A 24,488-nucleotide genomic window follows, 5' to 3' on the forward strand; every position below is an offset into this window, starting at 1 on the left:
TTCGTTGCGTTTTGGACACGAAAAAAACGAGATCCCAACATTTTATTCAAAAATAGTTTCATTAATGTGAATTACAATAGGACTCGGTCACTAGTAAAATTAACCACGTTTCTTTCCCTGTCTTATCCCCGAACACACGCGGTGCACTCTCTATTTCCATGCTAATCGCCAACCCTTTACACCTCACAAGTTTAATAAATTCAAATAATCAATTATACAAATTAATCACTTTTATTAAACAGTTACGAATTCTGCGTCGTAATATATATATATATATGTGTGTGTGTGTGTGTGTGTGTGTTTGTTTTTTTTGTATTTTTATATTGAGATTTTGGTCTATTTAACTGGAGTGGCTCGAATAAAAAATAAAAACAGAAAATAGAAAGTAAAAATTTTGTATTTGTCAACGTAGCCCATGAAAAGAAAAGAGGCCTTAAAATTAAGATTTTAATAAAAAAATCTAATTGTTCTGAAGTTAATTGATATGTATTATTTTGTATTTTGTAAAAAAATATTAAACAAATAGTATTAGATTTCTGATACACACTGAGTGTGCCGTGCCGTATGTAAACTTTTAGATTTATTTAATTTAGACTGACGTGGGTAGTGGATGAATTTAGATTATGAGGATTGTTTTGATGACGATAGACGGCACCCCCTTTCTGTTGATATGTATATATTTGTACACGAAAGAGTTAAAAGGATGATTACGTGTAAGCAAGAGGCACACTTTGAGTCGCTGTTGATTGTTAATCCGCCAACTTTCTTGGCTGCAACGAATCAATTTTTACCCTTCAAAGATTAAACCCACATTCCTCATTTCATGATAAATGGCAACCATTTTACTGGTTTTTCCGCTGATACTGTTATTCGTGGCGAATTCCGAATCCATTTCCCGGGACGATTTTTCGGACGGTTTCGTTTTTGGAACTGCTTCTTCTGCTTACCAGGTTCAATTACTATAAAACAAAAACATGTTCATTGGTTTTTACTAAATTTTTAAGATAAAGAAGTAGAATATGATGATAATTTTGTGTGTGTTTATTCGGTGTATAATATGTTATTTATAGTTTGAAGGAGCAATAAATGAAGGAAATAAAGGAGACAGCATATGGGATACCTTCACAAAGCAACCAGGTTGGTGTTTCTTTTCAAGAATTTGGTGTGATCCAAAATGTAGCAAACATGATCAATCTGCCATTAAAACTTTTTCACCGCTTAATGATTATGTTAATCTTCTTCTGGGGATTAGGACGAATATTGGACTTCAGCAATGCAGATACAGCGGTTGATCAATATCATCGTTTCAAGGTGAATGTCTCAATGAGACATAAATAGCTCCGTGCCCAGTGTTTATCCAGTGCACACACCTCACCTTGTAAACTAAATGAAAACAAGAACCCCATCACATAAAATCTCTTATATTTTACAAAATTAGTCTCGCGTCTATGTTATTTTACATCCGATCGATTTTTAGGTCTTGAAAATATTTGTAATTTACATAAAGGTTTGAATTCAATCCCCGAAGATTTTGATAAAATGCCATAATTTAGTGAAAAGTTATTGGAAGAGGATAAGAAAACCACATTGTTTGGTAGTACAATCATAATTAACCATAGTATAATAATAAGCATATGTGGCGCACCTGTGATAAGAATAAGAATATGTTTAGTGATATGGGTGAATTAATGAAGACTTTTCTTCGATAAAATTGAGGTCTTATATTTTCCTAACTGACGTGGACTTTTCATCTTTCATTCGACAGAGTGACATAGAATTGATGAAAGACTTAGGTATGGATGCGTACAGATTCTCCGTATCTTGGTCAAGAATATTTCCTAGTAAGATTTTACTCAATTAATTACTCTCTCTTTGATTTTGTAAGTTCACCAAAGACAGGGCATTCTCAATTCAATTCGATTCGGTTTATTGATAGTAGTTGGGATTGGTCAAATCACACCAAATATATCTAAATTTCGTCAGACTGTCTCCGAAAAACCAGCTTATTTACCAAACTAAAAAAATAGAAATATTTAGGACAACAAAATTTATCGTCGGATACCAGAACAATTGGATGTAATCCAAAGTTTGATGTAATGAACATTAAATGTCGGCAAAAGAATTATCGGTGGCAGATAAAGAATTAAGTGAGTCAGGCTTTGTCGAAAATTTCAGATGGAAAGAAACTTCCGAAACGCAGTTGGACACGGATGAGGAGCTCTATAAATAGAGTTCAATCCCTTCATTTTGAAATCATCTCCTCATCGAGTTCCCTCTCTCATCTTACAACATTTGGGTGTTTAGTTATATAATATTTGTGAGGTGTTTGTTCTTCTGTATTAAAAGAGTGTGTGCTATCTTTGGAACCACAGTGAATGGTTGTACTCCATAAAATATTATTGTGGAATTCTTTTCATCTTACTAGTGGTTTTACCTTAATAATTTTTAGGGGCTTTTCCACATAAAACTCGGTGTCCAATTTATTATTTATTTTCATATTATTATCTCAAGTTGCTGCACGTGGGACCAACAAGTGGCATCAAACCCTTGGTTTAATTTTTTTTAAATTTCTGAGTATGCTCTGTAGTTGCAGCCTAGACTGATCTTCCACATCAGAAATTTTTATTAAGGAGGGATTATTTTGTCAAGTCTACTAAATTGTTGTAAACATAATGACGGGCATGTATGAGATAACAGTTCAATGGAAGCAATGTTATGCTGTGAAAAATAAAGATATAAGAAGTTTTAAAAAAAAAAGAGAATTGATGGCGGTTATTGGAGATAGACCGATAGAAATGACGGACGATGGAAAGTGGAAAGAGATGAATGATAATATTGTTGCTAATTTACACTTGGCTGTAGCAGACGAAGTACTGTCAAGTATCTCTGAGATAAAAAAAACAAAAATAATATGAGATATTCTGATAAAAATGTACGAGGTCAAGTCAATGTACAATAAGGTTTTCCTAAAGAAAATACTTTATACACTTTGGATGACGGATCCTCATCGATGACCGATCATATCAACACCCTAAATACTATATTTGCACAACTCACTTAATGAGACATAAAATAGAGGAAAATAAACGTGCAGAGCTTCTACTTCAAAGTCTACTAGATTTATATGATAGACTTATCATCAACTTAACCAATAATATTCTTATGGACTCTCTAAAATTCGACAATGTCTTAACCGTGGTTCTCGGAGAAAAAAGCTGGCGCATGAATAAAGAAGATAGGTTGTTAACTTCGAAATAGGTAGAGACTTTACTGATGATAAGATGAATATTTATAGACCGTGACTCCAGTGGATGGCAAAGATGAGGTAGATCAAAGTCAAGAAGTAATAAGAAAAATATATACTGCTTTAAATGTTGCAGTAAAAGGCACTTCTAGAAAGAATGTATGAATATCAAGACGAGTTCTCAAGAAAATGTGGCCAATACTTCACGTGATGGTGAAATATTATTTAGGAAGTGACAAAAGTTGCAGAAGGCAGACACAAATTTTATGACACATAGATTATAGATTCAGGAGCGACGTGGCACATGAAGTCTCAAAGAGAATAGTTTGATAGTCTTAGGAGAATTTGTATTCATGAGAAATGATCATGTCTTGTGAATCGCTGGTGTCGATACTATCAAAATAATAAAAATTTGATGGCACTATTCGCACCATACAGGATGTACGACATGTGAAGGGACTGACAAAAGATATTTTGTCCTTGGGGCGATTGGATGATATTAGGTGCAAAACTCGTATCAAGAACGAGATCATGAAATTGTGAAGGGTGCGCTTGTGGGTATGAAGGCGGAAAAAGTTGCTGCAAATCTGTATGTACTTTTGGGAGAAATACACAAAGAGGCAGAACTAGTTGTTGCATCAATTGGTTCAGGAAAAGAATTAACAATGTTATGGCATAGAAAGATCAGATATAACTCAGAACGAGAGTTGAAAATTATCTCAGAACGGAAGCTGCTGCCAGGACTTACAAAAGTGTCACCACCCTTCTCAGAGCATTGTGTTACCAGTAAATAACACAGATTAAAGTTTGACACTTTTAATGCCAAAAGCAAAAGCATATTGGAGGTGATTCATTCAGATGTTTGGCAAGCACCAGTTGAGTCCCTAGGAGGAGCGAGATAATTTGTGTTGTTAATTGATGATCTTTCTAGGAGATGTTGGGTGCATCCAATCAAGAAAAAATTAAATAGTGTCCCGATCTTCAAAGATTTCAAAGCGCGGGCTGAACTTTATTTTGTAAAGAAAATCAAGTGTTTGAGGACTGACAATGGAGGAGAATATACCAGTGACGAATTTGATGCATTTTGTCAACATAACGACATCAAAAAACAGTTTAAGATGGCTTACACGCCTCACAGAATGGAATAGCAAAGCGGATGAATATGACCTTGTTGGACAGAACAAGAGCTATGTTGAAAAATGCAGGTCTAGACAACTTATTTTAGGTGGAATCAACCAAAACTGCTTGTTATATTATCAATCGTTCTCCTTCAGTAGCGATTGATCTGAAAACTCCGATGGAGATGTGGACTGGGAAGCCAACTGATTATTCTCATTTTCATACATTTGAAATTTCTATACAGTGATCAAGAAAATTTGAAGTTGGATTCAAAATCCAAAAAATTTCTTAGGTTATGTTGATGGAGTAAAGGGATTTCGCTTGTAGGATCCTACTGTCCACAAGCTTGTCATTAGCAGAGATGTTATATTCGAGGGAAATAAAGTGAAACGAGACAAAGCACGTTGAATTTATAAATTACTTATTTCAGGTGGAAAATAAGACATACGAAGATCAAATTTCTTGTGAAGCAGTACTGGAGCACAAGGAACAAGAACATGTTGAATCTGAGGTTTCCAATATAAAGTAATCAACTCGAGACAAAAAACCACTGGGTTGGCTTTCAGACTATGTCATTGAAAACAATATTACATATTGTCTATTAAAAGATGATGGTGAGCCATCGAGTTTCATGAGGCTACTCAAAGATCGGATGTATCCCTGTGAATTACAGCAATGTAGGAAGAATTGGAGGCATTAGACAAAAATAAAATTAGGGATCTTGTCACACTACAATGAGTGAGAAAAAGCCATTGGTAACAGATGAGTCTATAAGATCAACTGTGATGGCAATAACCAAGTGGATTTGTATTGAAACGTCAACTACTTAAAATTCTACTGAATTTTTTTTTAAAAGGTTATGACCGAAAATACAAACACTCATAAATATTATAATCAAGCGTTATAAAATTCACCCAACCACTGAATAAAAATAACCGCAGTTACACAAAATCTTAGAATGCAACCATATCTCCTAGTCTAATGTTTTAAAAGAACTCAACATCTTTCAATATCATCAACGTATAAAGAGATGCAAAATATTTAAAATATTGTTCACACCCATGACTCATGATCATAATATGCGGAAGAATGCAAGGTCCTCGGGTTATCATGGGCACCCCAGCTCCACCCACTCAGTCTTTAGAGCCTCCAGTCTCCACATCCTCATGATCACCTGCATCAATCACATCTAGTGAGTCTAAAGACTCAACACACCCGAACCATAATAACAAGCACATATACATATCATGCAACAGTGAAAAGTACTGTAATTAAAATAAGTTTCATCATCTTCAAAAGCGTAAATTTAAATATAACATAACATTTTCAAATCATTCCACGTCATATCATCATATACGTGTTCATTTTTCCTTATTGAATTCAGATAATTAGTTGTGACTTTTGTATCAGCTCTAAGTTGATGGATCCATCTACGTATAACCGCGGTACTCGGTGACATCAGCGACAGTTTTACCCGTCCACTGAGCCTTGGCCTTACATGTTCGTGTTCGTGTTCGTATCGAGAACGGGATCATGAAATTAAGCATGCAACGTGTTTTTTAAAATTCATGCATGCACTTCATTCAAAACACGTCATCATATTCATCACTTGTAAAATTCATGCATATACATATCTTTTCTTAAAATTAAGCATGCAACGTGTTTCTTACATTAACATAAAAATCAATGTTCAATATCAACATATACATTTTAAATATGCATAAAAAGTTGTCAGGGCACTGTCAGGACTTCTAAAATAACTCGGTTGCAAAAATGATTTGTTCCCAATAACACTTATCGAACGCCTTAAAAATATATTTGTAACCATTTCTTAGATGTAAACTCGAGCTCAAACCTTAACTTCTATAATTCGCTTAAAACTTAGATTGGAGTCCCCGTTTTAGCCCGAAGTTAACCAAACTTAAACCATAATTCAAAGGCTCCTACCAAATCCTGTATGACAATTAAACCATCAAAAACCTGGGACATATTGACATATCAACACCAAAAACTAAACATAATCGTCAAAATCATTAACCCTCAAGTGTAGGACTAGCGCCTAGGCGCTGGTTGAGTAGTGTTGCGGCGCTTGTAAGCGCCTAGACGCCATGCACCAGCGCTGCAGCGCTACAAGTGTCGAAGCTCAAGTGTTGTAGTGCCAACTGGGCAGCACCGCGAAGCCAAACCTGCGGGGAAAAAACCTACATTTCCACCTCGAAGTCAAACCTTCCTACGCTCCCTCGACCTGGACTAGGCTCGAACCAACCTATCCTATACAACAACCAAACCTTCTACACTGCCCTATCCATGACCTTCAAACCCATGCTCTTGAATACACGCGAACCACCCGTACGCCCCAAAATCGAACCACAAACAAGAAATTTCGAACGGCCACCTATAGGAATAAGATGTAGCTCGAATTTTTCAATCTAAATCCATGGTAAACCTGCAGTAGATCACTCTTATCTCTCTAGCCATGACATCCCCTTACAAAACATGATCAACACATGAGAAACATGCAAGAAAGTCCAACTTTTTCGCATAAAACCAATGCATGACACCATATCACTAATATATCATGCAAATAAAATCCAAAATACATATTATAAAAGTGATCAATGAGAAAAAGAAGGGAATCGGGCGTGCCTTAATGAAGAAATGTAAGCAACAAGACGACCAACAGAGCTAGAGACGAACACCGGAAATGAAGAAAAGTTGCTGCTAGGTTGAGAGGGAGGGGGAGGGGGGTGGCCGAATGGTGAGGTGATGGAGTAGGGTTTTGGAGTGAAAAAATTTGATTTACAAGTAATAGGATAATGAGCCTAGGTTTAGCATGGTGAGGTCTAATGGGCTTGACTCAAGAACAAACCAAAACAAGCCCATTAGGCCCATTCACACACACGTAAAATATTTTTTCTTGGCACGTTTTCAAAAATATTACCCGAACCCTCAAAAAATCCTCCATTTTGCTAAAAATCGTCTACCGGTTTAAAAAATACGGTTCAACATGTAAAAATACTGCAAAGTGCCCATTTTTGTAATTTTCATATCAATTACATCATATATTAAATAATTTAAAATATTTATTTAATAAAAATATTTGCCTCAATTTGTCTCTGGTCTCCGTTTCTCGTTCGAGCGTGAAATATTGCTAAAACCCCAATTAAATGCAATCTAATAACGTATGAAATAAAAGCACATATTCATGTCATAAACATTCATTTAAAAATCATTAAATAAGCATTTTAATAAAACCCTAAGTTCGCATGCAGTCAGATTACATCGTTCGAATTTCTAGACTTTACATGTATCGTGCTAGATTAGTGGTAAAATGGTATACTCAGAAAAAAGGTATTGACTTCAATGACATATTTTCTCTTGTTGTTCGGCTTACAACAGTCAGAGTAGTATTGGCATTGTATGCAGTATTTGACCTACATCTAAAACAAATAGATGTGAAAACTGTAATTTTTCATGGAGATCTTGAAGAAAAATTCTATATGTTTCAACCATAAGGTTTTGTGGAAAAGATAAAGAGAACTTGGTTTGCAGGTTGAACAAATCTTTGTGCGTTCTCAAAAAGGCACCAAGGTGTTGATACAAGAGGTTTGATTCCTATATCATGAGCCTTGGATACAACAGACTGAGTGCAGACCCTTGTACATATTTCAAGAGGTCTGGTGATGATTATATCATTTCGTTGTTGTATGTGGACAACATGTTGGTAGCAGACCATAACAAAGATCAGATCTAAGAATTGAAAGCACAGTGGAATATGATATGAAGGATTTGGGACTATCAAAAAAGATTCTAGGAATGCAAGTTCACTGAAACAGAAGTAATAGAAAGATCTAGCTTTCCCATAAAAATTATTTGAAGAAAGTCTTGTAACGCTTCAAACATGCAAGATAGCAAGCCAATAACGATCCTTATTCCTATTAACTTCAAGTTATCCTCCGAGATGTCTCCTAACAGCGAAGCAAAGAGTATGGAGATGTCTCGAGTACCAAATGCATCAGCAGTGGGACGTTTGATGTTCACTATGATCTGTACAAGAACAGATATTGCTCAAGCAGTGGGAGGAGTTAGTCGGTATACTGGCGAATCCTGGATGAGAGTATTGCAGCGTTGTCAAGAGGATCTTAGATACGTTAAGGGTATCTCAAATGTTGCACTATGTTATGGAGGATTAGATTTTACACTCTGATTCTATGTTGATTCAGATTGTGCATGTGATCTTTATAAAAGAAAACCTAATACTGTTATATGTTTACACTTGCAGAGAGGATAGTACCCTGAGTTTCAAAACTGCAAACAGTTGTGACATTATCTACAACGGAGGAAGAATACATGGTAGCTACTCGAGCTTGCAAGGAGGCAATATGGATTAAAAGGTTTTTGGAGGAGTTCAGACACAAACAAGTGAAGCTTTCTTTGCTTAGTGACTGTCAAAGCGCCTTACACATAGGAAGGAATCCAGATTTTCATTCAGGACTAAACACATTGGAGTTCAGTTTCACTTTGTTCGAGAATTAATAAAACAAGGAAGCGTGGATATGCAAAAGATCCATACAAAGGATAACATAGATGATTTTTTTAACAAGCCAGTGAACATTGAAAAGTTTGAGTGGTGTAGATCCTCAAGTAGCCTAGAGAAACGTAAGCAGCAATGAATGACAAGATTGAAAAGATGTGTAGAGATGTTTTTGATTATCAATCAAATCTCCAAGTGGGAGAAATGTCGGTAGAAGAATTAATGGTGGCTCACAAAGAATTAAGTGAGCTTTATAAATAGAGCTCTCTCTCCTCATTAAGAAATAATCCATTCATCGAGTTCTTTCTCTCATCTTATAACATTTGAGTGCTTAGTTCTATAATATTTATGAGGTGTTTGTTCTCCTGTATTAAGAGACTGTATGTTCTATTTGGATGCACATTGATTGATTGTAAACCATAAAATATTGTAGTTGAATTCTTTTCGTCTTGCCCGTGATTTTTACCCTAATAATTTTTGGGAGTTTTCCACGTAAATCTCGTGTCCAATTTATTGTTTATTTTCATATTGTAAGGGTTGTAGCTCATAAACGTACAAGAAATATTTAATAACTAATGTATCAGAATTTGGTATTGTGCTTAGGTGTTGTCAACATCAGTATACAATACTGCAGTGAAAATTAATTATGAACACACAAGAAAATTTTTATTGAATAAACAGAGAGCATACGTAAATCATGCACAAGTACGAATACTTGTGCGATGCCTCATGACAAAAAATTCACTAGAAAATATGTAAATCGTTTACACCAAACAATACTAGTGAAAATATCAAAACTAAATTCCTTGACACACCAAGGAATTAAATATCATCAAAATAAATTACAACTAAGACCGAAATGCATAAACTAAAACACGTAATGCTTTAAAACCAAACAAAACCACTCGACGATCAACACTCTGCGTCAGTGTTGTTCTTCGAGTGTTGGCAACACCAAACAGCAACACGTGATTATGTGAGTCGATAACTTAAACTCTTCACGCGGAAATCTTCAATTTCGAAATTCAGCATCAACGTAGTTATTCTTCAGAGAGAGGTATTTATTTTCTATATTCGATCATTGTATTTATATCAGTTCTTGACCTAGATCTTCATAGATACTCCATACCTATAAACTGGAAAGAAGAGTTTAATTAGAATCAAACTCTACACAAGATTGGTATATTATATCTTAGGGATAATTTCCCAAATTATATTGAATAATTTCCAAAAATACGATTAAGTATATCTAGAGAAACAAATCATTAAATTAGTCTAGAAATGCAAAATAAAATATTAATTAATTTGGAATCCAAGATTCCTTTCACATATTATTAAAGCTTATGGATTCGCAAAATCTATTAAATCGTGATTGAAAAGGACAACATACTTCAAAATGCATATAATTCAAATCATGGATATTGCATTGTTAGGGAAATTCCCCAAGCTGACCAAATCTCATCGGCACTTGACTGCTCGGGTGACCAACTATTTTGGTAGCATAAATTGTTATCTGAAAATCCAATTCAAAGCATTTGAAACCCGAAATAGATGGCATTTGAAACCCGAAATAGACGATTTGTGCCCACCCCTAATCCCTACGGTGAACTTATCGCAAACATAACTGAATATGCAGCCATTTGCCATCAATGGTCCCTGTTTTTCAATATTAATTTTTTGTGGCTTAAAACATTAAGCACTATTTCTTACGTCTTTAGTTTATGGAATTTACAGATGGAACTGGGAAACCAAACCAAGAAGGGATAGAATACTACAACAATCTAATAGATGCTTTACTTGAAAAAGGTTAGTTTTGTAAGGAGAAAGAATACTTGTGAGAAATCATACGTGCAAGTTCTTCATTTCTAAGTAGTTGTTCAAAATGTTGTTTTTTTGCTAGGCATACAGCCCTATGCAACTTTATATCACTGGGATCTTCCCCAAATCCTTGAAGATAAGTATGGAGGATTATTAAGCAACCAAGTAGTGTACGTGCATTGTTCGTGTAATTCACTTTGCTTACAGTGTAATTTCTTGGATTCGAGAATAAAGTATAATATGCCAAATTTTCACTTGTTACAGAAAAGATTTTGAAGAATATGCGTTTACATGTTTCAAAGCTTTTGGGAATAGAGTGAAACACTGGATAACTTTCAACGAGCCTCACGGTGTTGCAATCCAAGGTTATGATTTAGGGGTTCAAGCTCCGGGGAGGTGCTCTATCCTCGGACATTTGTTTTGCAAAGCAGGAAAATCATCTGTCGAGCCTTACATAGTAGCTCATAACGTACTCTTGTCTCATGCTGCTGCTTATAGAAACTACAAGCACAATTTCAAGGTATTTCTGTTTATTAAGAACTTATTTTGAGGGACCAAAAACATCTCTGGGACGAATCTTAATAGACGTCATTTTTACCAGGAAAGCCAACTAGGAGTAGTCGGTATAGCATTAGACGCCAAGTGGTATGAACCAATATCTGATGTTGATGAAAACGTAGACGCTGCCAGGAGAGCATTGGATTTTGGAATCGGATGGTAATGACATACGAATAAAATTTACTATTTCGGTATTTTGAAAATGATGGTCTGTAGAAAATGATTACAAGCCTTCAAATCTGATTTTAAGGTTTCTAGATCCACTTCTTCTTGGGAGTTACCCTCTTTCAATGCAGAAGCTGGTGGGTGAAAGACTCCCTGAAATCGGCCCGGACTTGTCCCCGCTACTTAAGGGTTCGTTGGACTTCGTTGGAGTAAACCATTACACTAGTTTATACGCTCGTAATGACAGAACTCAAATTCGTAAGCTGATATTACAGGATGCTTCGTCTGACTCAGCGGTAATTACCACATGTAAGTGTTGGATCTCGGTTTTCTACACGCCCAAACGCAGCGGAAGTTTTAAAATTTTTTAGATCTTGACATTCAAGATATTGTTTGAGCGCTCGTATGATTTTAACATAAACATTCATAGGACGTTAAAGAATTTAATATACCTTTGGTGAACGATTCACACGGCTCCAACTATTCCGGGGTTAGCGGAGATAGCTCTTGATGAATTCCCTGCGAACTTTCTTCGAGTCTTCTTCTATCAAGTCCACGACCAGAAGATTTGTTCCTCTTTCAAATAGCACTAGAATATTTGAAAGAAGTTTTTACGTTGAGATCTAAAATTTTGAGAGAGACTCAAATCTCCTTTCTTGAAAATTGACCAAAATATTTAGGAGGAACTTTTTAAGCAATTCTCGTGAGTCACAAAGATTGGGAGACTTGGAGGCTACCACTTTTTATTTATATATTATAAAACAAGATCCTTTAACCTAAATTTCATAATTATGGATTTAGGTTCCTTAATTAAATCCAATGGGCTTTGTTAATTAAATGCACTAGTCAAACTAGTTTAATTAATTATATTAAAGTCCATTAAGAACTTTAATCATTTAATATGTTGGACTTGTACTCCTACAAGCCAATAAAACATATATCTCATCATATTTAATTTAATATTTAATAAACTCAACCTTTGAGCTTGATAAATTAAATATATTATAAATTCAACATTTGAATTTAATATTACAAATTCAACTCCTTGAATTTACCACCTCCAAAATTTAATATTTAATAAACTCAACTTTTGAGTTTAATAAATTAAATCCTCAAATTTTATAAATTCAACTCCTTGAATTTATTCTCTCCAAATTTCATAAATTCAACTTCTTGAATTTACTATCTTATAAATTCAACTCCTTGAATTTATTTTCTCAAAATTTAATTATCATAAATTCAACTCCTTGAATTTACTATATCATAATATAAATTCAACTCATTGAATTTATTCTCTCAACGGGAACAAACGATCCAGTGCTTGTGTGACCCTCAATGATTCAGGGATACAGCTAGCCGTGGGTTCACAACTCTTTGTGATTCAGGACATAATCTTTTATCCGGGCTTACCCTAGTTAGCCCCATTCTTTTCATCAACGCCTTGATCAAGAATGTCAGAACTCATTTCTGATTGCACCCATCGGATCATGGTAAGAGCGTCTAGTAGCATCGCCCCATGATCCTCTAGGTATCACTGATAGTGCCTGCAAGAACCAGCCGATTATGATTAACGTACAGTACGGTCCCTTTATCTCATATATCCCGATCGAATCTGCAACCATTGGTTCATCGAGGGTTGCATATTAATTCGATAACTATGTGATAACTATAATAGTGGCATCGCGTGTACTATTGGAGAACTCCTTCTCCAACGTACATCTCATACTCTGGCCAGAGATTCCATGCACTATTATTTCATTAGATCACATAGGATATCCACACCCGCAGGTGAGCGGTGAATCCCCGACTACAATGCACTGGCTCCTATATGTGTCGCAACTATACCCAACCTTGCCACCTGATAACTCTCCTGGAGCTGGTAAACGAGTCAAAGCACAGCCCTAGCATATAGAGCCTCAGTGTTGTCCCGGGTCGTAAGGACTAATGGTGTACAATCATAACCAAAGACTTATCCTCTCGATGAATGATAACCACTTGGAAAGTCCGAGAGAGGGTTGTTCGGTATAATCATCATATGACTACCCATCTGTATGTTTGGACATCTCTATGCCCTTACCAAGAAACGCAGTACACAACATCACAGATGCTAGTCTCGAGCTCAAGCGGCATTTATCCCTGTTTTAGGCGCCTAAATCGACTAGAAACGAATTTAGAATATGCAGTGTTTACAAATGAGTTTCAACATCGAATTACGATTCATTTGTATTAAAGTATAATCAAGGACTTTAACTATGTTGTTTGCATGGGTGTACAGATGAAGTATAACAAGACCATAAAAAGTTAAATTATATTAAAATAAAGATTGTTTATTACAACTGAGTCAATAAAATCCCTACCCAACCGTTGGCTGCAGGGCATCTACTCTAACAATCTCTCACTTGCCCTAGAGCCAACTACCCTTAATCCCATTGCTTCGCGATGCTTTTCAAACAATGGTCCTGGCAAGGGCTTTGTAAGTGGATCAGCAACATTATCTGCAGAGGGTAGTCTTTCGACTGATATGTCTCCTCTTCCCACAATCTCCCGTATGATGTGGAACTTCCTCAGTACATGTTTGGATCGCTGATGAGACCTTGGTTCCTTTGCTTGCGCAATGGCACCAGTGTTGTCACAGTATGCGGGACTGGATCAACTCTATTAGGAATAAACCCCAACTCTTAAGAAAAATTCCTCATCCAAACTGCCTCTTTGGCTGCATCAGATGCAACAATGTATTCAGCTTTAGTGGTGGAATCCGCAACGGTGTCTTGCTTGGAACCTTTCCAATAGACAGCCTTACCATATAGCATGAATACAAAACCAGAGGTCGCTTTCGAATCATCTACGTCACATTGGAAGCTAGAATCCATGTAGCCTTCCAATTTCAATTCTCCACCCCCATAAACCATGAACAAGTTCTTAGTCCTTCTCAAGTACTTAAGAATATCTTTCACGGCCTTCCAATGCATTGGACCAGGGTTCGCCTGATAACTGCTTGTAACACTCAGAGCGTAAGCAACATCAGAATGTGTCGATATCATACCATACATGATACTACAAATAGCTGACGCATATGGAATACGTGTCATCGTCTCTATCTCATCATCAATTTTGGGACACAAAGCTTTAGATAGAGTAATACCATGACACATTGGTAAGTATCCTCTCTTGAACTCTTCCATAGAGAATCGTTTTATAATGGTATCGATATAGGTGGCTTGGGTGAGTCCGAACATCCTCTTTGATCTATCTCTATAGATTTGTATTCCCAATACGTAAGATGCTTCACCCATGTCTTTCATGGAGAATTTTCAGGCCAACCATACTTTATTGGATTGCAATAATCCCACATCATTCCCAATGAGCAGGATATCATCAACATAAAGTACTAGGAATGTCACTACACTCCCACTAACCTTCTTGTACACGCACGGTTCCTCAGGATTCTTAGCAAAACCAAACTCTTTGATAGTGCTATCAAATCTGAGGTTCCAACTCCTTGATTCCTGCTTGAGACCATATATTGATCTCTGAAGTTTGCATACCTTATGCTCACTTCCTACTGATGTGTATCCCTCGGGTTGAGACATATAAATTTCTTCTTTGATGTCTCCATTGAGGAATGCAGTCTTTACATCCATTTGTCATATCTCATAGTCGTACCATGCTGCTATGGCTAGTAGTATTCTATTGGACTTAAACATAGCAACTGGTGAAAAGGTTTCCTCATAGTCAACTCCTTGCCTTTGAGTATATCCTTTTGTAACCAGTCTTGCTTTGAAGGTCACTACCTTCCCATCCGCCCCAAGCTTTCTTTTGTAGATCCATTTGCATCCTATGGGAACGATTCCCTCAGGTTGATCCACTAATGTCCAGACTTGGTTTGATTACATAGAGTCCATTTCTGACTGCATGGCTTCAAGCCATTTGGTTGAATCAGTATCAGATATTGCTTCTTTGAAATTCATTGGATCACATCCAACACAAGACTCATCATGGCCTTGTTCATGAAGAAGCGTATATCTTGTAGGTGGTCTAATAACCCTATTAGACCTTCTAAAAGCTTATACTTCAACTACTGGTTCTTGGGGATTAGGTTCAACTTCTAAAGTTGAGGGAGTATCTTGAATTTCTTCAAGTTCTATCATCTTGCCTTTTCTATCTAATAGAAATTCCCTTTCCAAAAAGGTGTCATTTCTTGAAACAAACATTTTGCTTCATTGGGATGATAGAAATAATATCCAACAGAGTTCTTTGGATATCCTACAAAGTAGCACAAAGTGGATCTACTATCCAATTTGTCTCCCACTGTCTGCTTCACGTAAGCAGGACATCCCCATATTCTCATGTAAGAATATTTGGGAGTTTTTCCCATCCATATCTCATATGGTGTTTTATCAACTGCTTTAGCGTAGACATTATTCAACAACATTGCCGTAGTTTCAAGCGCAAAGCCCCAAAACGATGTAGGCAATTCAGTAAATCTTATCATAAATCGAACCAAGTCCAACAAGGTTTGATTACGACGTTCAGAAACACCATTCAATTGTGGTGTTGCTGGTGGAGTCCACTGTGAGAGAATCACATTCTCTTTTAGATAACCCAAAAATTCAGCACTCAAGTATTCTCCACTTCGATCAGATCGAAATGTCTTAATACTCTTTCCAGCTGGTTTTCTACTTCAAATCTGAATTTTTTGAACCTTTCAAATGCTTCAGATTTGTGTTTTATCAAATAAACACACCCATACCTCGAATGGTCATCAGTAAAGGTAATGAAGTAGGATTGCCCATATTTTGCGCTAACACTTAGCGTGCCACAAATGTCTGTGTGGATCAAATCCAATAGATCATGCGCACGTTCCACGTTTCCATTGAATGGAGTCTTTGTCATTTTTCCTTTTATACAGGATTTACAAGTAGGTAGAGAATTTATGTTTGACAAGTCAAACATGCCTTCTCCCACTAGTTTGTGCATACTTCTTTGGAAAATGTGACATAGTCTAGCGTGCCATATTTGTGTGTGATTTGGATCATCTAACTTTCTTTTGTTTGTTGTTGAAATCATGTTTACTTGGACATTCACTTATCATTTCCAGAACATTTCTGGCACATATAATTTTTTATGTCCGGACTTCTTGCAGTGAAATAAATATGTTCTAACTTATCGGGCTTTGTAGGCCTTTTAAGTGTCTTTCAGAGTTTGCCTTTTATTGAGTTTGTTTTTCTTGTGAGGGGCAGAACATTTATTTCCCTTACCTTGTGTGCCATTTTTCGTCTGACGAAATGTCCATTAGAAAAACAACAATTACTTGTTTTATGGTGATCTCATAAGTCATAAGCATATTGACTAGCTCTTCAAGGCTATCATCTATCTTATTCAAATTGAAGTTCACCATAACCTCGTCAAATGAGGAAGAGAAAGACAACAAATTGATGTTATCTATTAACTCGTTAGGAATCACATATTCCAGGCCCACCACATTCTCAATAAGCCCAGTCATATGTACACCACGCTCATGGGCCAAAGCCCCATCTTGCATATGTGTAGTCATGAGCTTTTAAAAGTGGTACGCCTCACTGTACGAGTTTTATGCACCATGCAACTCTTGCATGTGTATTCGAATGTCAGCAGCATTTAACATTTCCTCATACTGTCCCTACAGTTCATTTGACAAAAAGCGAGCATGTTACACTTTAGCTTGCATACTATGGTCCTACCATCTTGCATGCTTTGTCAGTTCAACAAGACTGACATCAGTGTGTATGTTATTTTCTCTGAATTCAGAACAATTTTCCCAACCAGTCTTGAAAATTAGATTCGATTAGCTTGTTAATAATAAAAATTGATTACGTGACGAAATCGAAAATATACTGATACGGAAACAGAATAATGGTTGCTGATTATTTTAAAATAATTTTAAGATATAAAATATGTATTTTATTTTATAAATCTCCCTTCCACTATTTTGACATTTCCACCACCCTCTGATGAAAAGAGGAAATCGCATTTCCTTAGAGGGCACGTAGAGTCCAATTAGCCAATTATAATCCCGAATAATATCAGCCAATTATAATTTCTAAAAGGTAGAGTCCAATTGCATCCCTATGCAACCTCCGCGTGTTTTGCCTCACGTTTAATAAGGACCCAATAATATGACGTCGTTTATTTTCGCGTGTCAAACCAACCCATCAATATTGAATTGTAGTAGACGGTCGCCATGAGTTCCCCCAATAATATGAGCCGACGTCATGGGAGTTCCACTCAATTCACATCATATGTCCGGTGGAAGTCACCGCTTTCCGGCGTACAGGCCTCCCCAATAATATGAGCCAGACACTGTCCGCGGGTAGCGATCAACATGCAACCACGGTTGATGGAAGGCAAGGAAAAATTAAACTCCTTTAATTTTTACTTTTTCGGTTTGATATAAATTTTGAATCTTATTCAAAATGAGGGATTTTAATTTTAAAATTGTCTCATCATTTTAATTTAAAAATCGCGTGCCACGAGTTTGTATGTTTGCCGGATTCATGCAACTATATTATATAATAATATACATACATGCATACTACTATATATCACATATATCATAATATGACATTCAACAATAAATAAGGATGATCGATTGCCAACACTATTAGATCCATGTGAGCCAAACATGGATCCAGGTCCAAAACCTAGGTGAATGCAGGGATGCAAATGCAACAATTACAAGAGCTTCCAATATTTTACATGTCTTCATCTCGATCATCGGGCCCACCATCTTCCAGTCTTGATCTCCCACTATTTCTAATAATTACAATTAAATAGCCATGTCACATAAGGGATACATCTCATGGGGTGGGAACGGGCCATAAATCAGGCCCACTTTAATAATATCAAATATTAATAAAAAACAGAATAAAACAGTAAAATATCCTAACATACACCTAACACATTGGTCAAGGCTCTCGATCATCCTTCATGCATTTAATATCAAATATTATCATCAGATTAATTAAACAAATTTAATTAACTGATCAATCATATATCTAAAATTTATCACTAACCACCACAATTATTAAAAGATTTAATAAATTAAATAAACTCCTTTAATTTCCAATTAAATCAATAACAATTGATTTCTTGTAGAAACTCATTTTTACCATAAATAATTAAAATCATATTTTAATTATTTATTTCACAAGAAAATTATTAATTTTCCAAAAATTAATTTCCAAAATAAAAATTAAACCAATTTTCAAAAATATCAATTTTACCCAAAAATTTGAAAAATCAGAAAATCGCACCCTAGGCCCAAACAATTCAAGCCCATTATTCAGCGCGCTTCCCGAGACGCTCCCGGGCATCCGCCCGCCCGCTGCCCGAACGTTTCAGGGCAGCGGCAGCGGCCCTGTGCGCGCAGAACGCGCACAGGCGCGCCGACGCCGTGCGCAGGCGTCCGACGCCTGCGAGCGGGCGCGCAGGCGTCCGGCGCCTGCGCTACCAAGGTGCGCGCAGGCGTCCGACGCCTGCGCGCCCGCTGCTCGCTGCCGTGCGCGGCCCTGCGCGCACGGACTGCCCGGAACAGTTCCGGGCAGATTTAAATATTTTTTTTTATTTCGAAAATCTGGAAAAAAAAAATAAATTTTCGTGGTGCTATATTTTCTGAAAATTTTTCTTGTTTGGTTAGAAATAAATTATTCAATATCAAAACCATACGATTTAGAAAAACCTTGGCTCTGACACCACTGTTGGATCTCGGTTTTCTACACGCCCAAACGCAGCGGAAGTTTTAAAATATTTTAGATCTTGACATTCAAGATATTGTTTGAGCGCTCGTATGATTTTAACATAAACATTCATAGGGCGTTAAAGAATTTAATATACCTTTGGTGAACGATTCACACGGCTCCAACTATTCCGGGGTTAGCGGAGATAGCTCTTGATGAATTCCCTACGAACTTTCTTCGAGTCTTCTTCTATCAAGTCCACGACCAGAAGATTTGTTCCTCTTTCAAATAGCACTAGAATATTTGAAAGAAGTTTTTACGTTGAGATCTAAAATTTTGAGAGAGACTCAAATCTCCTTTCTTGAAAATTGACCAAAATATTTTGGAGGAACTTTTTAAGCAATTCTCGTGAGTCACAAAGATTGGGAAACTTGGAGGCTACCACTTTTTATTTATATATTATAAAACAAGATCCTTTAACCTAAATTCCATAATTATGGATTTAGGTTCCTTAATTAAATCCAATGGGCTTTGTTAATTAAATGCACTAGTCAAACTAGTTTAATTAATTATATTAAAGTCCATTAAGAACTTTAATCATTTAATATGTTGGACTTGTACTCCTACAAGCCCATAAAACATATATCCTATCATATTTAATTTAATATTTAATAAACTCAACCTTGAGCTTAATAAATTAAATATATTATAAATTCAACATTTGAATTTAATATTACAAATTCAACTCCTTGAATTTATCACCTCCAAAATTTAATATTTAATAAACTCAACTTTTGAGTTTAATAAATTAAATCATCAAATTTAATAAATTCAACTCCTTGAATTTATTCTCTCCAAATTTCATAAATTCAACTTCTTGAATTTGCTATCTTATAAATTCAACTCCTTGAATTTATTTTCTCAAAATTTAATTATCATAAATTCAACTCCTTGAATTTACTATATCATAATATAAATTCAACTCATTGAATTTATTCTCTCAACGGGAACAAACGATCCAGTGTTTGTGTGACCCTCAATGGTTCAGGGATACAGCTAGCCGTGGGTTCACAACTCTTTGTGATTCAGGACATAATCTTTTATCCGGGCTTACCCTAGTTAGCCCCATTCTTTTCATCAACGTCTTGATCAAGAATGTCAGAACTCATTTCTGATTGCACCCATCGGATCATGGTAAGATCGTCTAGTAGCATCGTCCCATGATCCCCTAGGTATCACTGATAGTGCCTGCAAGAACAAGCCGATTATGATTAACGTACAGTACGGTCCCTTCATCTCATATATCCCGATCGAATCTGCAACCATTGGTTCATCGAGGGTTGCATATTAATTCGATAACTATGTGATAACTATAATAGTGGCATCGCGTGTACTATTGGAGAACTCCTTCTCCAACGTACATCTCATACTCTGGCCAGAGATTCCATGCACTATTATTTCATTAGATCACATAGGATATCCACACCCGCAGGTGAGCGGTGAATCCCCGACTACAATGCACTGGCTCCTATATGTGTCGCAACTATACCCAATCTCGCCACCTGATGACTCTTCTGGAGCCGGTAAACGAGTCAAAGCACAGCCCTAGCATATAGAGCCTCAGTGTTGTCCCGGGTTGTAAGGACTAATGGTGTACAATCATAACCAAAGACTTATCCTCTCGATGAATGATAACCACTTGGAAAGTCCGAGAGAGGGTTGTTCGGTATAATCATCATATGACTGCCCATTTGTATATTTGGACATCTCTATGCCCTTACCAAGATACACAGTACACAACATCACAGATGCTAGTCTCGAGCTCAAGCGGCCTTTATCCCTGTTTTAGGCGGCTGAATCGACTAGGAACGAATTTAGAATATGCAGTTTTTACAAATGAAGTTTCAACATCGAATTACGATTCATTTGTATTAAAGCATAATCAAGGACTTTATCTATGTTGTTTGCATGAGTGTACAGATAAAATATAACAAGACCATAAAAAGTTAAATTATATTAAAATAAAGATTGTTTATTGCAACTGAGTCAATAAAATCCCTAGCCAACCGTTGGCTGCAGGGCATCTACTCTAACAATAAGATGTTATAAAAGCGAGTAAAAACTCAATCTTTCTGTCTAAGATTCATCAACATGATATTAATGTTCTATTTGTGCATGTTTCAATAGCTTCAAAGCGAGGAATCTCTATTGGCGAAAGGGTAAGTAGCATCATTTTACCATAATGATTATAAACCAAAATCAGTCCCTGGCCCTGGAGTAAGCTATGTCTTCTTGTTGTTCCCTTTTTTTACAGGCTGCGTCTAGTTGGTTGCACATTGTTCCATGGGGTATTCGGAAGCTGGCGAACTACATCAAAGACAAGTATGGGAATCCACCTGTAATAATAACCGAAAATGGTGAGTCTGTTTCTTTGAAAATTCATTGAATTCTAGTGATATATTTGAAATAAATTGAATTCATGATTCCAGGGATGGATGATCCTAATAGATCACACGAAACACTAGATAAAGCATTGAAGGATGATAAGAGAATAAATTTTCACAGGGACTACCTTTCAAATCTTTCGGCTGCCATAAGGTAATCACGTAAAAATTACCAGCAAGATTTTTATTTCTCCTTGGTTTCTCAAACGGCTAAATTTCATTTTTATTCGTGTAAATATTCCCATATATGTTTTACTCTATAATAATAACAATATTCACGTGATTAGAAACATAATTTTTAGTTTTCAAACCCATATCAAATATTTAGAAAATTCATTTAGGTCGATTTCATAATGTAGGCAAGACAAGTGCGATATCCGTGGTTACTTCGTTTGGTCGTTGCTCGACAACTGGGAATGGAACATGGGATATACGGTTCGATTCGGAATATATTATGTGGATTTCAAGAACAACCTTACCAGAATTCCCAAGTCAAAACGAGAGTCTAGCCATGTGTTTCAATAGTATGCGTCGGTACCATTGAACACTATAGGATTTGATTGTCTACATTATACCAAGTGAAAACAAATTGAAACACTTATCTTAATTAATTGTTGTACTTTGTAATCATACACATAAACTGGGATAAATCAAGCAGAATTTTTCTTTTTCTGTCAAGTTATTTTTCTCCCTCTAAAGAGAAGTTAATATAAATTTTAGTGGAAAAAATGACGAGTCGACATGCATGATACATACATTACATTCTTTCACAAGACTCATATCTATTATGTAAACTAGTACATCGACATGATCGTTGTGGGCTTGTATCATATTTTTTATAATTCATTTGCTTTATATTTAAATGAGTATAAAAATGTAATATAAGAAATATTGAGAGATTATATTGTAATTTGATATATAAATTAAAAAATTAAATAAAAAAGAGAAAAAAAGACGTAACTAAGAATTGAACCTTCAACTTAGAAAACATAGACTATATCCGCTAAACTACATTTGATTAAATTGTAATTTTAACACTTTATTAATATATATATAATTATTAAAACAAATCATGATATCAAAAGTTAGTTACTCTAAGAGTCTCCAAGTTAATAATATAGTATAAAAGTACAGATATGCCTACAAAATGTATACCCAAAAAAAATGCATAAAAAGTAATTTCCAGAAATATCCTTAAATCTGAATTTTACTTTTAGATTTTTATTAGCGAAATGGAACTCTTTAACAAATAATACATAATAAAACCAAATGCATTTTAAAGTAGGACATACATACTTAAACTTCAACATACTTACATAAACATAGACGTTCCATCATATCGTAAAAATTTTCAGAAACATACATGCATCATACATACTTGGACATACATAACATCATCATTTTGCGTAGAGATATGTTTCAAAGCAAGTGACCCATACATAAATGTGCCTGATCAGACTAAATCACAATACTAGGCTGGCAGGGATGTCCACTACCACATACATGAGATCCCCGGTCATGCTTTACTTGGTTGATTGGTCCCTGGTCATGCTTTACCGCTTTCCAATTTCTTATCTAAACGTGGTCATGCTTTACCGAGGTGGAGAGGTCCCCGACCACGTTCACCGGCTTCCAAACACATGCATAATTGGTCACAAGACATTTAGCATACCTCAAAAACATAGATAATTTCTTTTGTACGTCGAAAATACTTACATAGCGTTGAGGGATTTGTTGGATATCGCTTGGGGCCACTGCTACACATACTAACACATATTTTCATACACTTAATTTTCATAACTTAGACATAATACTCGTGTTCACCACCAAAATAACATTTGACTTATGACGTTCTAAATCACTCGGGACTTGACCTCTTTTAATCATCGTAATAAACCATGACATTGAACCCCGAAACAATCTCTATATGAAATGTGCACATTTCCCAAACATGGAAGACATGGACCTAAAATAGTTGTTTTAAAAATTTCGTTGCGCTTCCGGCACCTTAACCGATCTCCTTTCAAGTGGTATTAGAGCTAAGGTTACCTTATTATGTAGCAAATACTTGATATTATATTGAGGACAATTTCTAATCGCATGAGATAATTCGAAACCTAAAATTCGAGGCCATTCAAGGGGCTGGTTTGGGAGGGCATGTTGCTGCCCATTTTGAGGGCAGCCCATTTCGGGCAGTAAGGGCAGCCCATGCGCCACTCCCATTTTTTAATAAAAAAAAATTAGTTGGCCGGAATTCGGCGATGAAGCTCCAGAAACGACGATGACCATTAGGGTTTCCAAAAATGTTTTTGAATTTCAAAGTGTCATGGGCCTTGAGTTGTTGGGCCAATAGATGGTCAACATAATTTGTGAAATGTAAATGGGCCAAAATATTTTTAGTGAAAAATGTCTTATTGGGCCATTAAGTTTAAATCTACAAAATTTGTACATATTTTCTCATAAAATAAATAATTGAATTTGGACTTTAATTATTTATAGGAATGGTGATTTATAAGAAATTCGGTTATAAATTAATTAATTAGAAAGTAAACAAAGGAGTTTGTTTACTTTGTTGATTTAATTTATAATCGTGACGGTTAGTGATTGGATCAAGATATATAATATTGGATCAATTTTTTATTGTGATAATTAATTGATGGTGTATGATATGTGATATTATCCATGAAGAATGATCAAAAGCACAAGCACAATTTGTAGGTGTATGCTAGGATATTTTGTGTTGAATGATTGTAATAATTATCAATTTATAAGTGGGCTTGGTTTATAGCCCGTTCCCACCCCCATGAGATATATCCCTATTTGCCATGGATATTTATTTGTTAATTTTAGTATAGTGAAAGATCAAGATTGAAAAATAGTGGACCTTGATG

The 24,488-nt window shown here is 35.8% G+C and overlaps 1 protein-coding gene across 1 annotated transcript; it reads left to right on the plus strand.

The window, feature by feature from the left end:
• The first annotated feature begins 737 nt into the window (after nt 1–737).
• LOC142531822 (putative beta-glucosidase 41) lies at nt 738–21,755 on the plus strand. The gene is made up of 12 exons (XM_075638097.1): nt 738–950; nt 1,071–1,137; nt 1,253–1,311; nt 1,766–1,841; nt 10,632–10,703; nt 10,798–10,885; nt 10,980–11,235; nt 11,317–11,432; nt 11,524–11,747; nt 21,341–21,372; nt 21,468–21,570; nt 21,643–21,755. The coding sequence occupies exons 1-12, from the start codon at nt 831–833 to the stop codon at nt 21,753–21,755; spliced, it is 1,326 nt and encodes a 441-aa protein (XP_075494212.1). The 5' UTR covers nt 738–830.
• Nucleotides 21,756–24,488: the final 2,733 nt, after the last annotated feature.

The sequence above is a fragment of the Primulina tabacum genome, chromosome 2, assembly GCF_025594145.1.
Source record: "Primulina tabacum isolate GXHZ01 chromosome 2, ASM2559414v2, whole genome shotgun sequence".
In the NCBI taxonomy this organism is placed as follows: domain Eukaryota; kingdom Viridiplantae; phylum Streptophyta; class Magnoliopsida; order Lamiales; family Gesneriaceae; genus Primulina; species Primulina tabacum.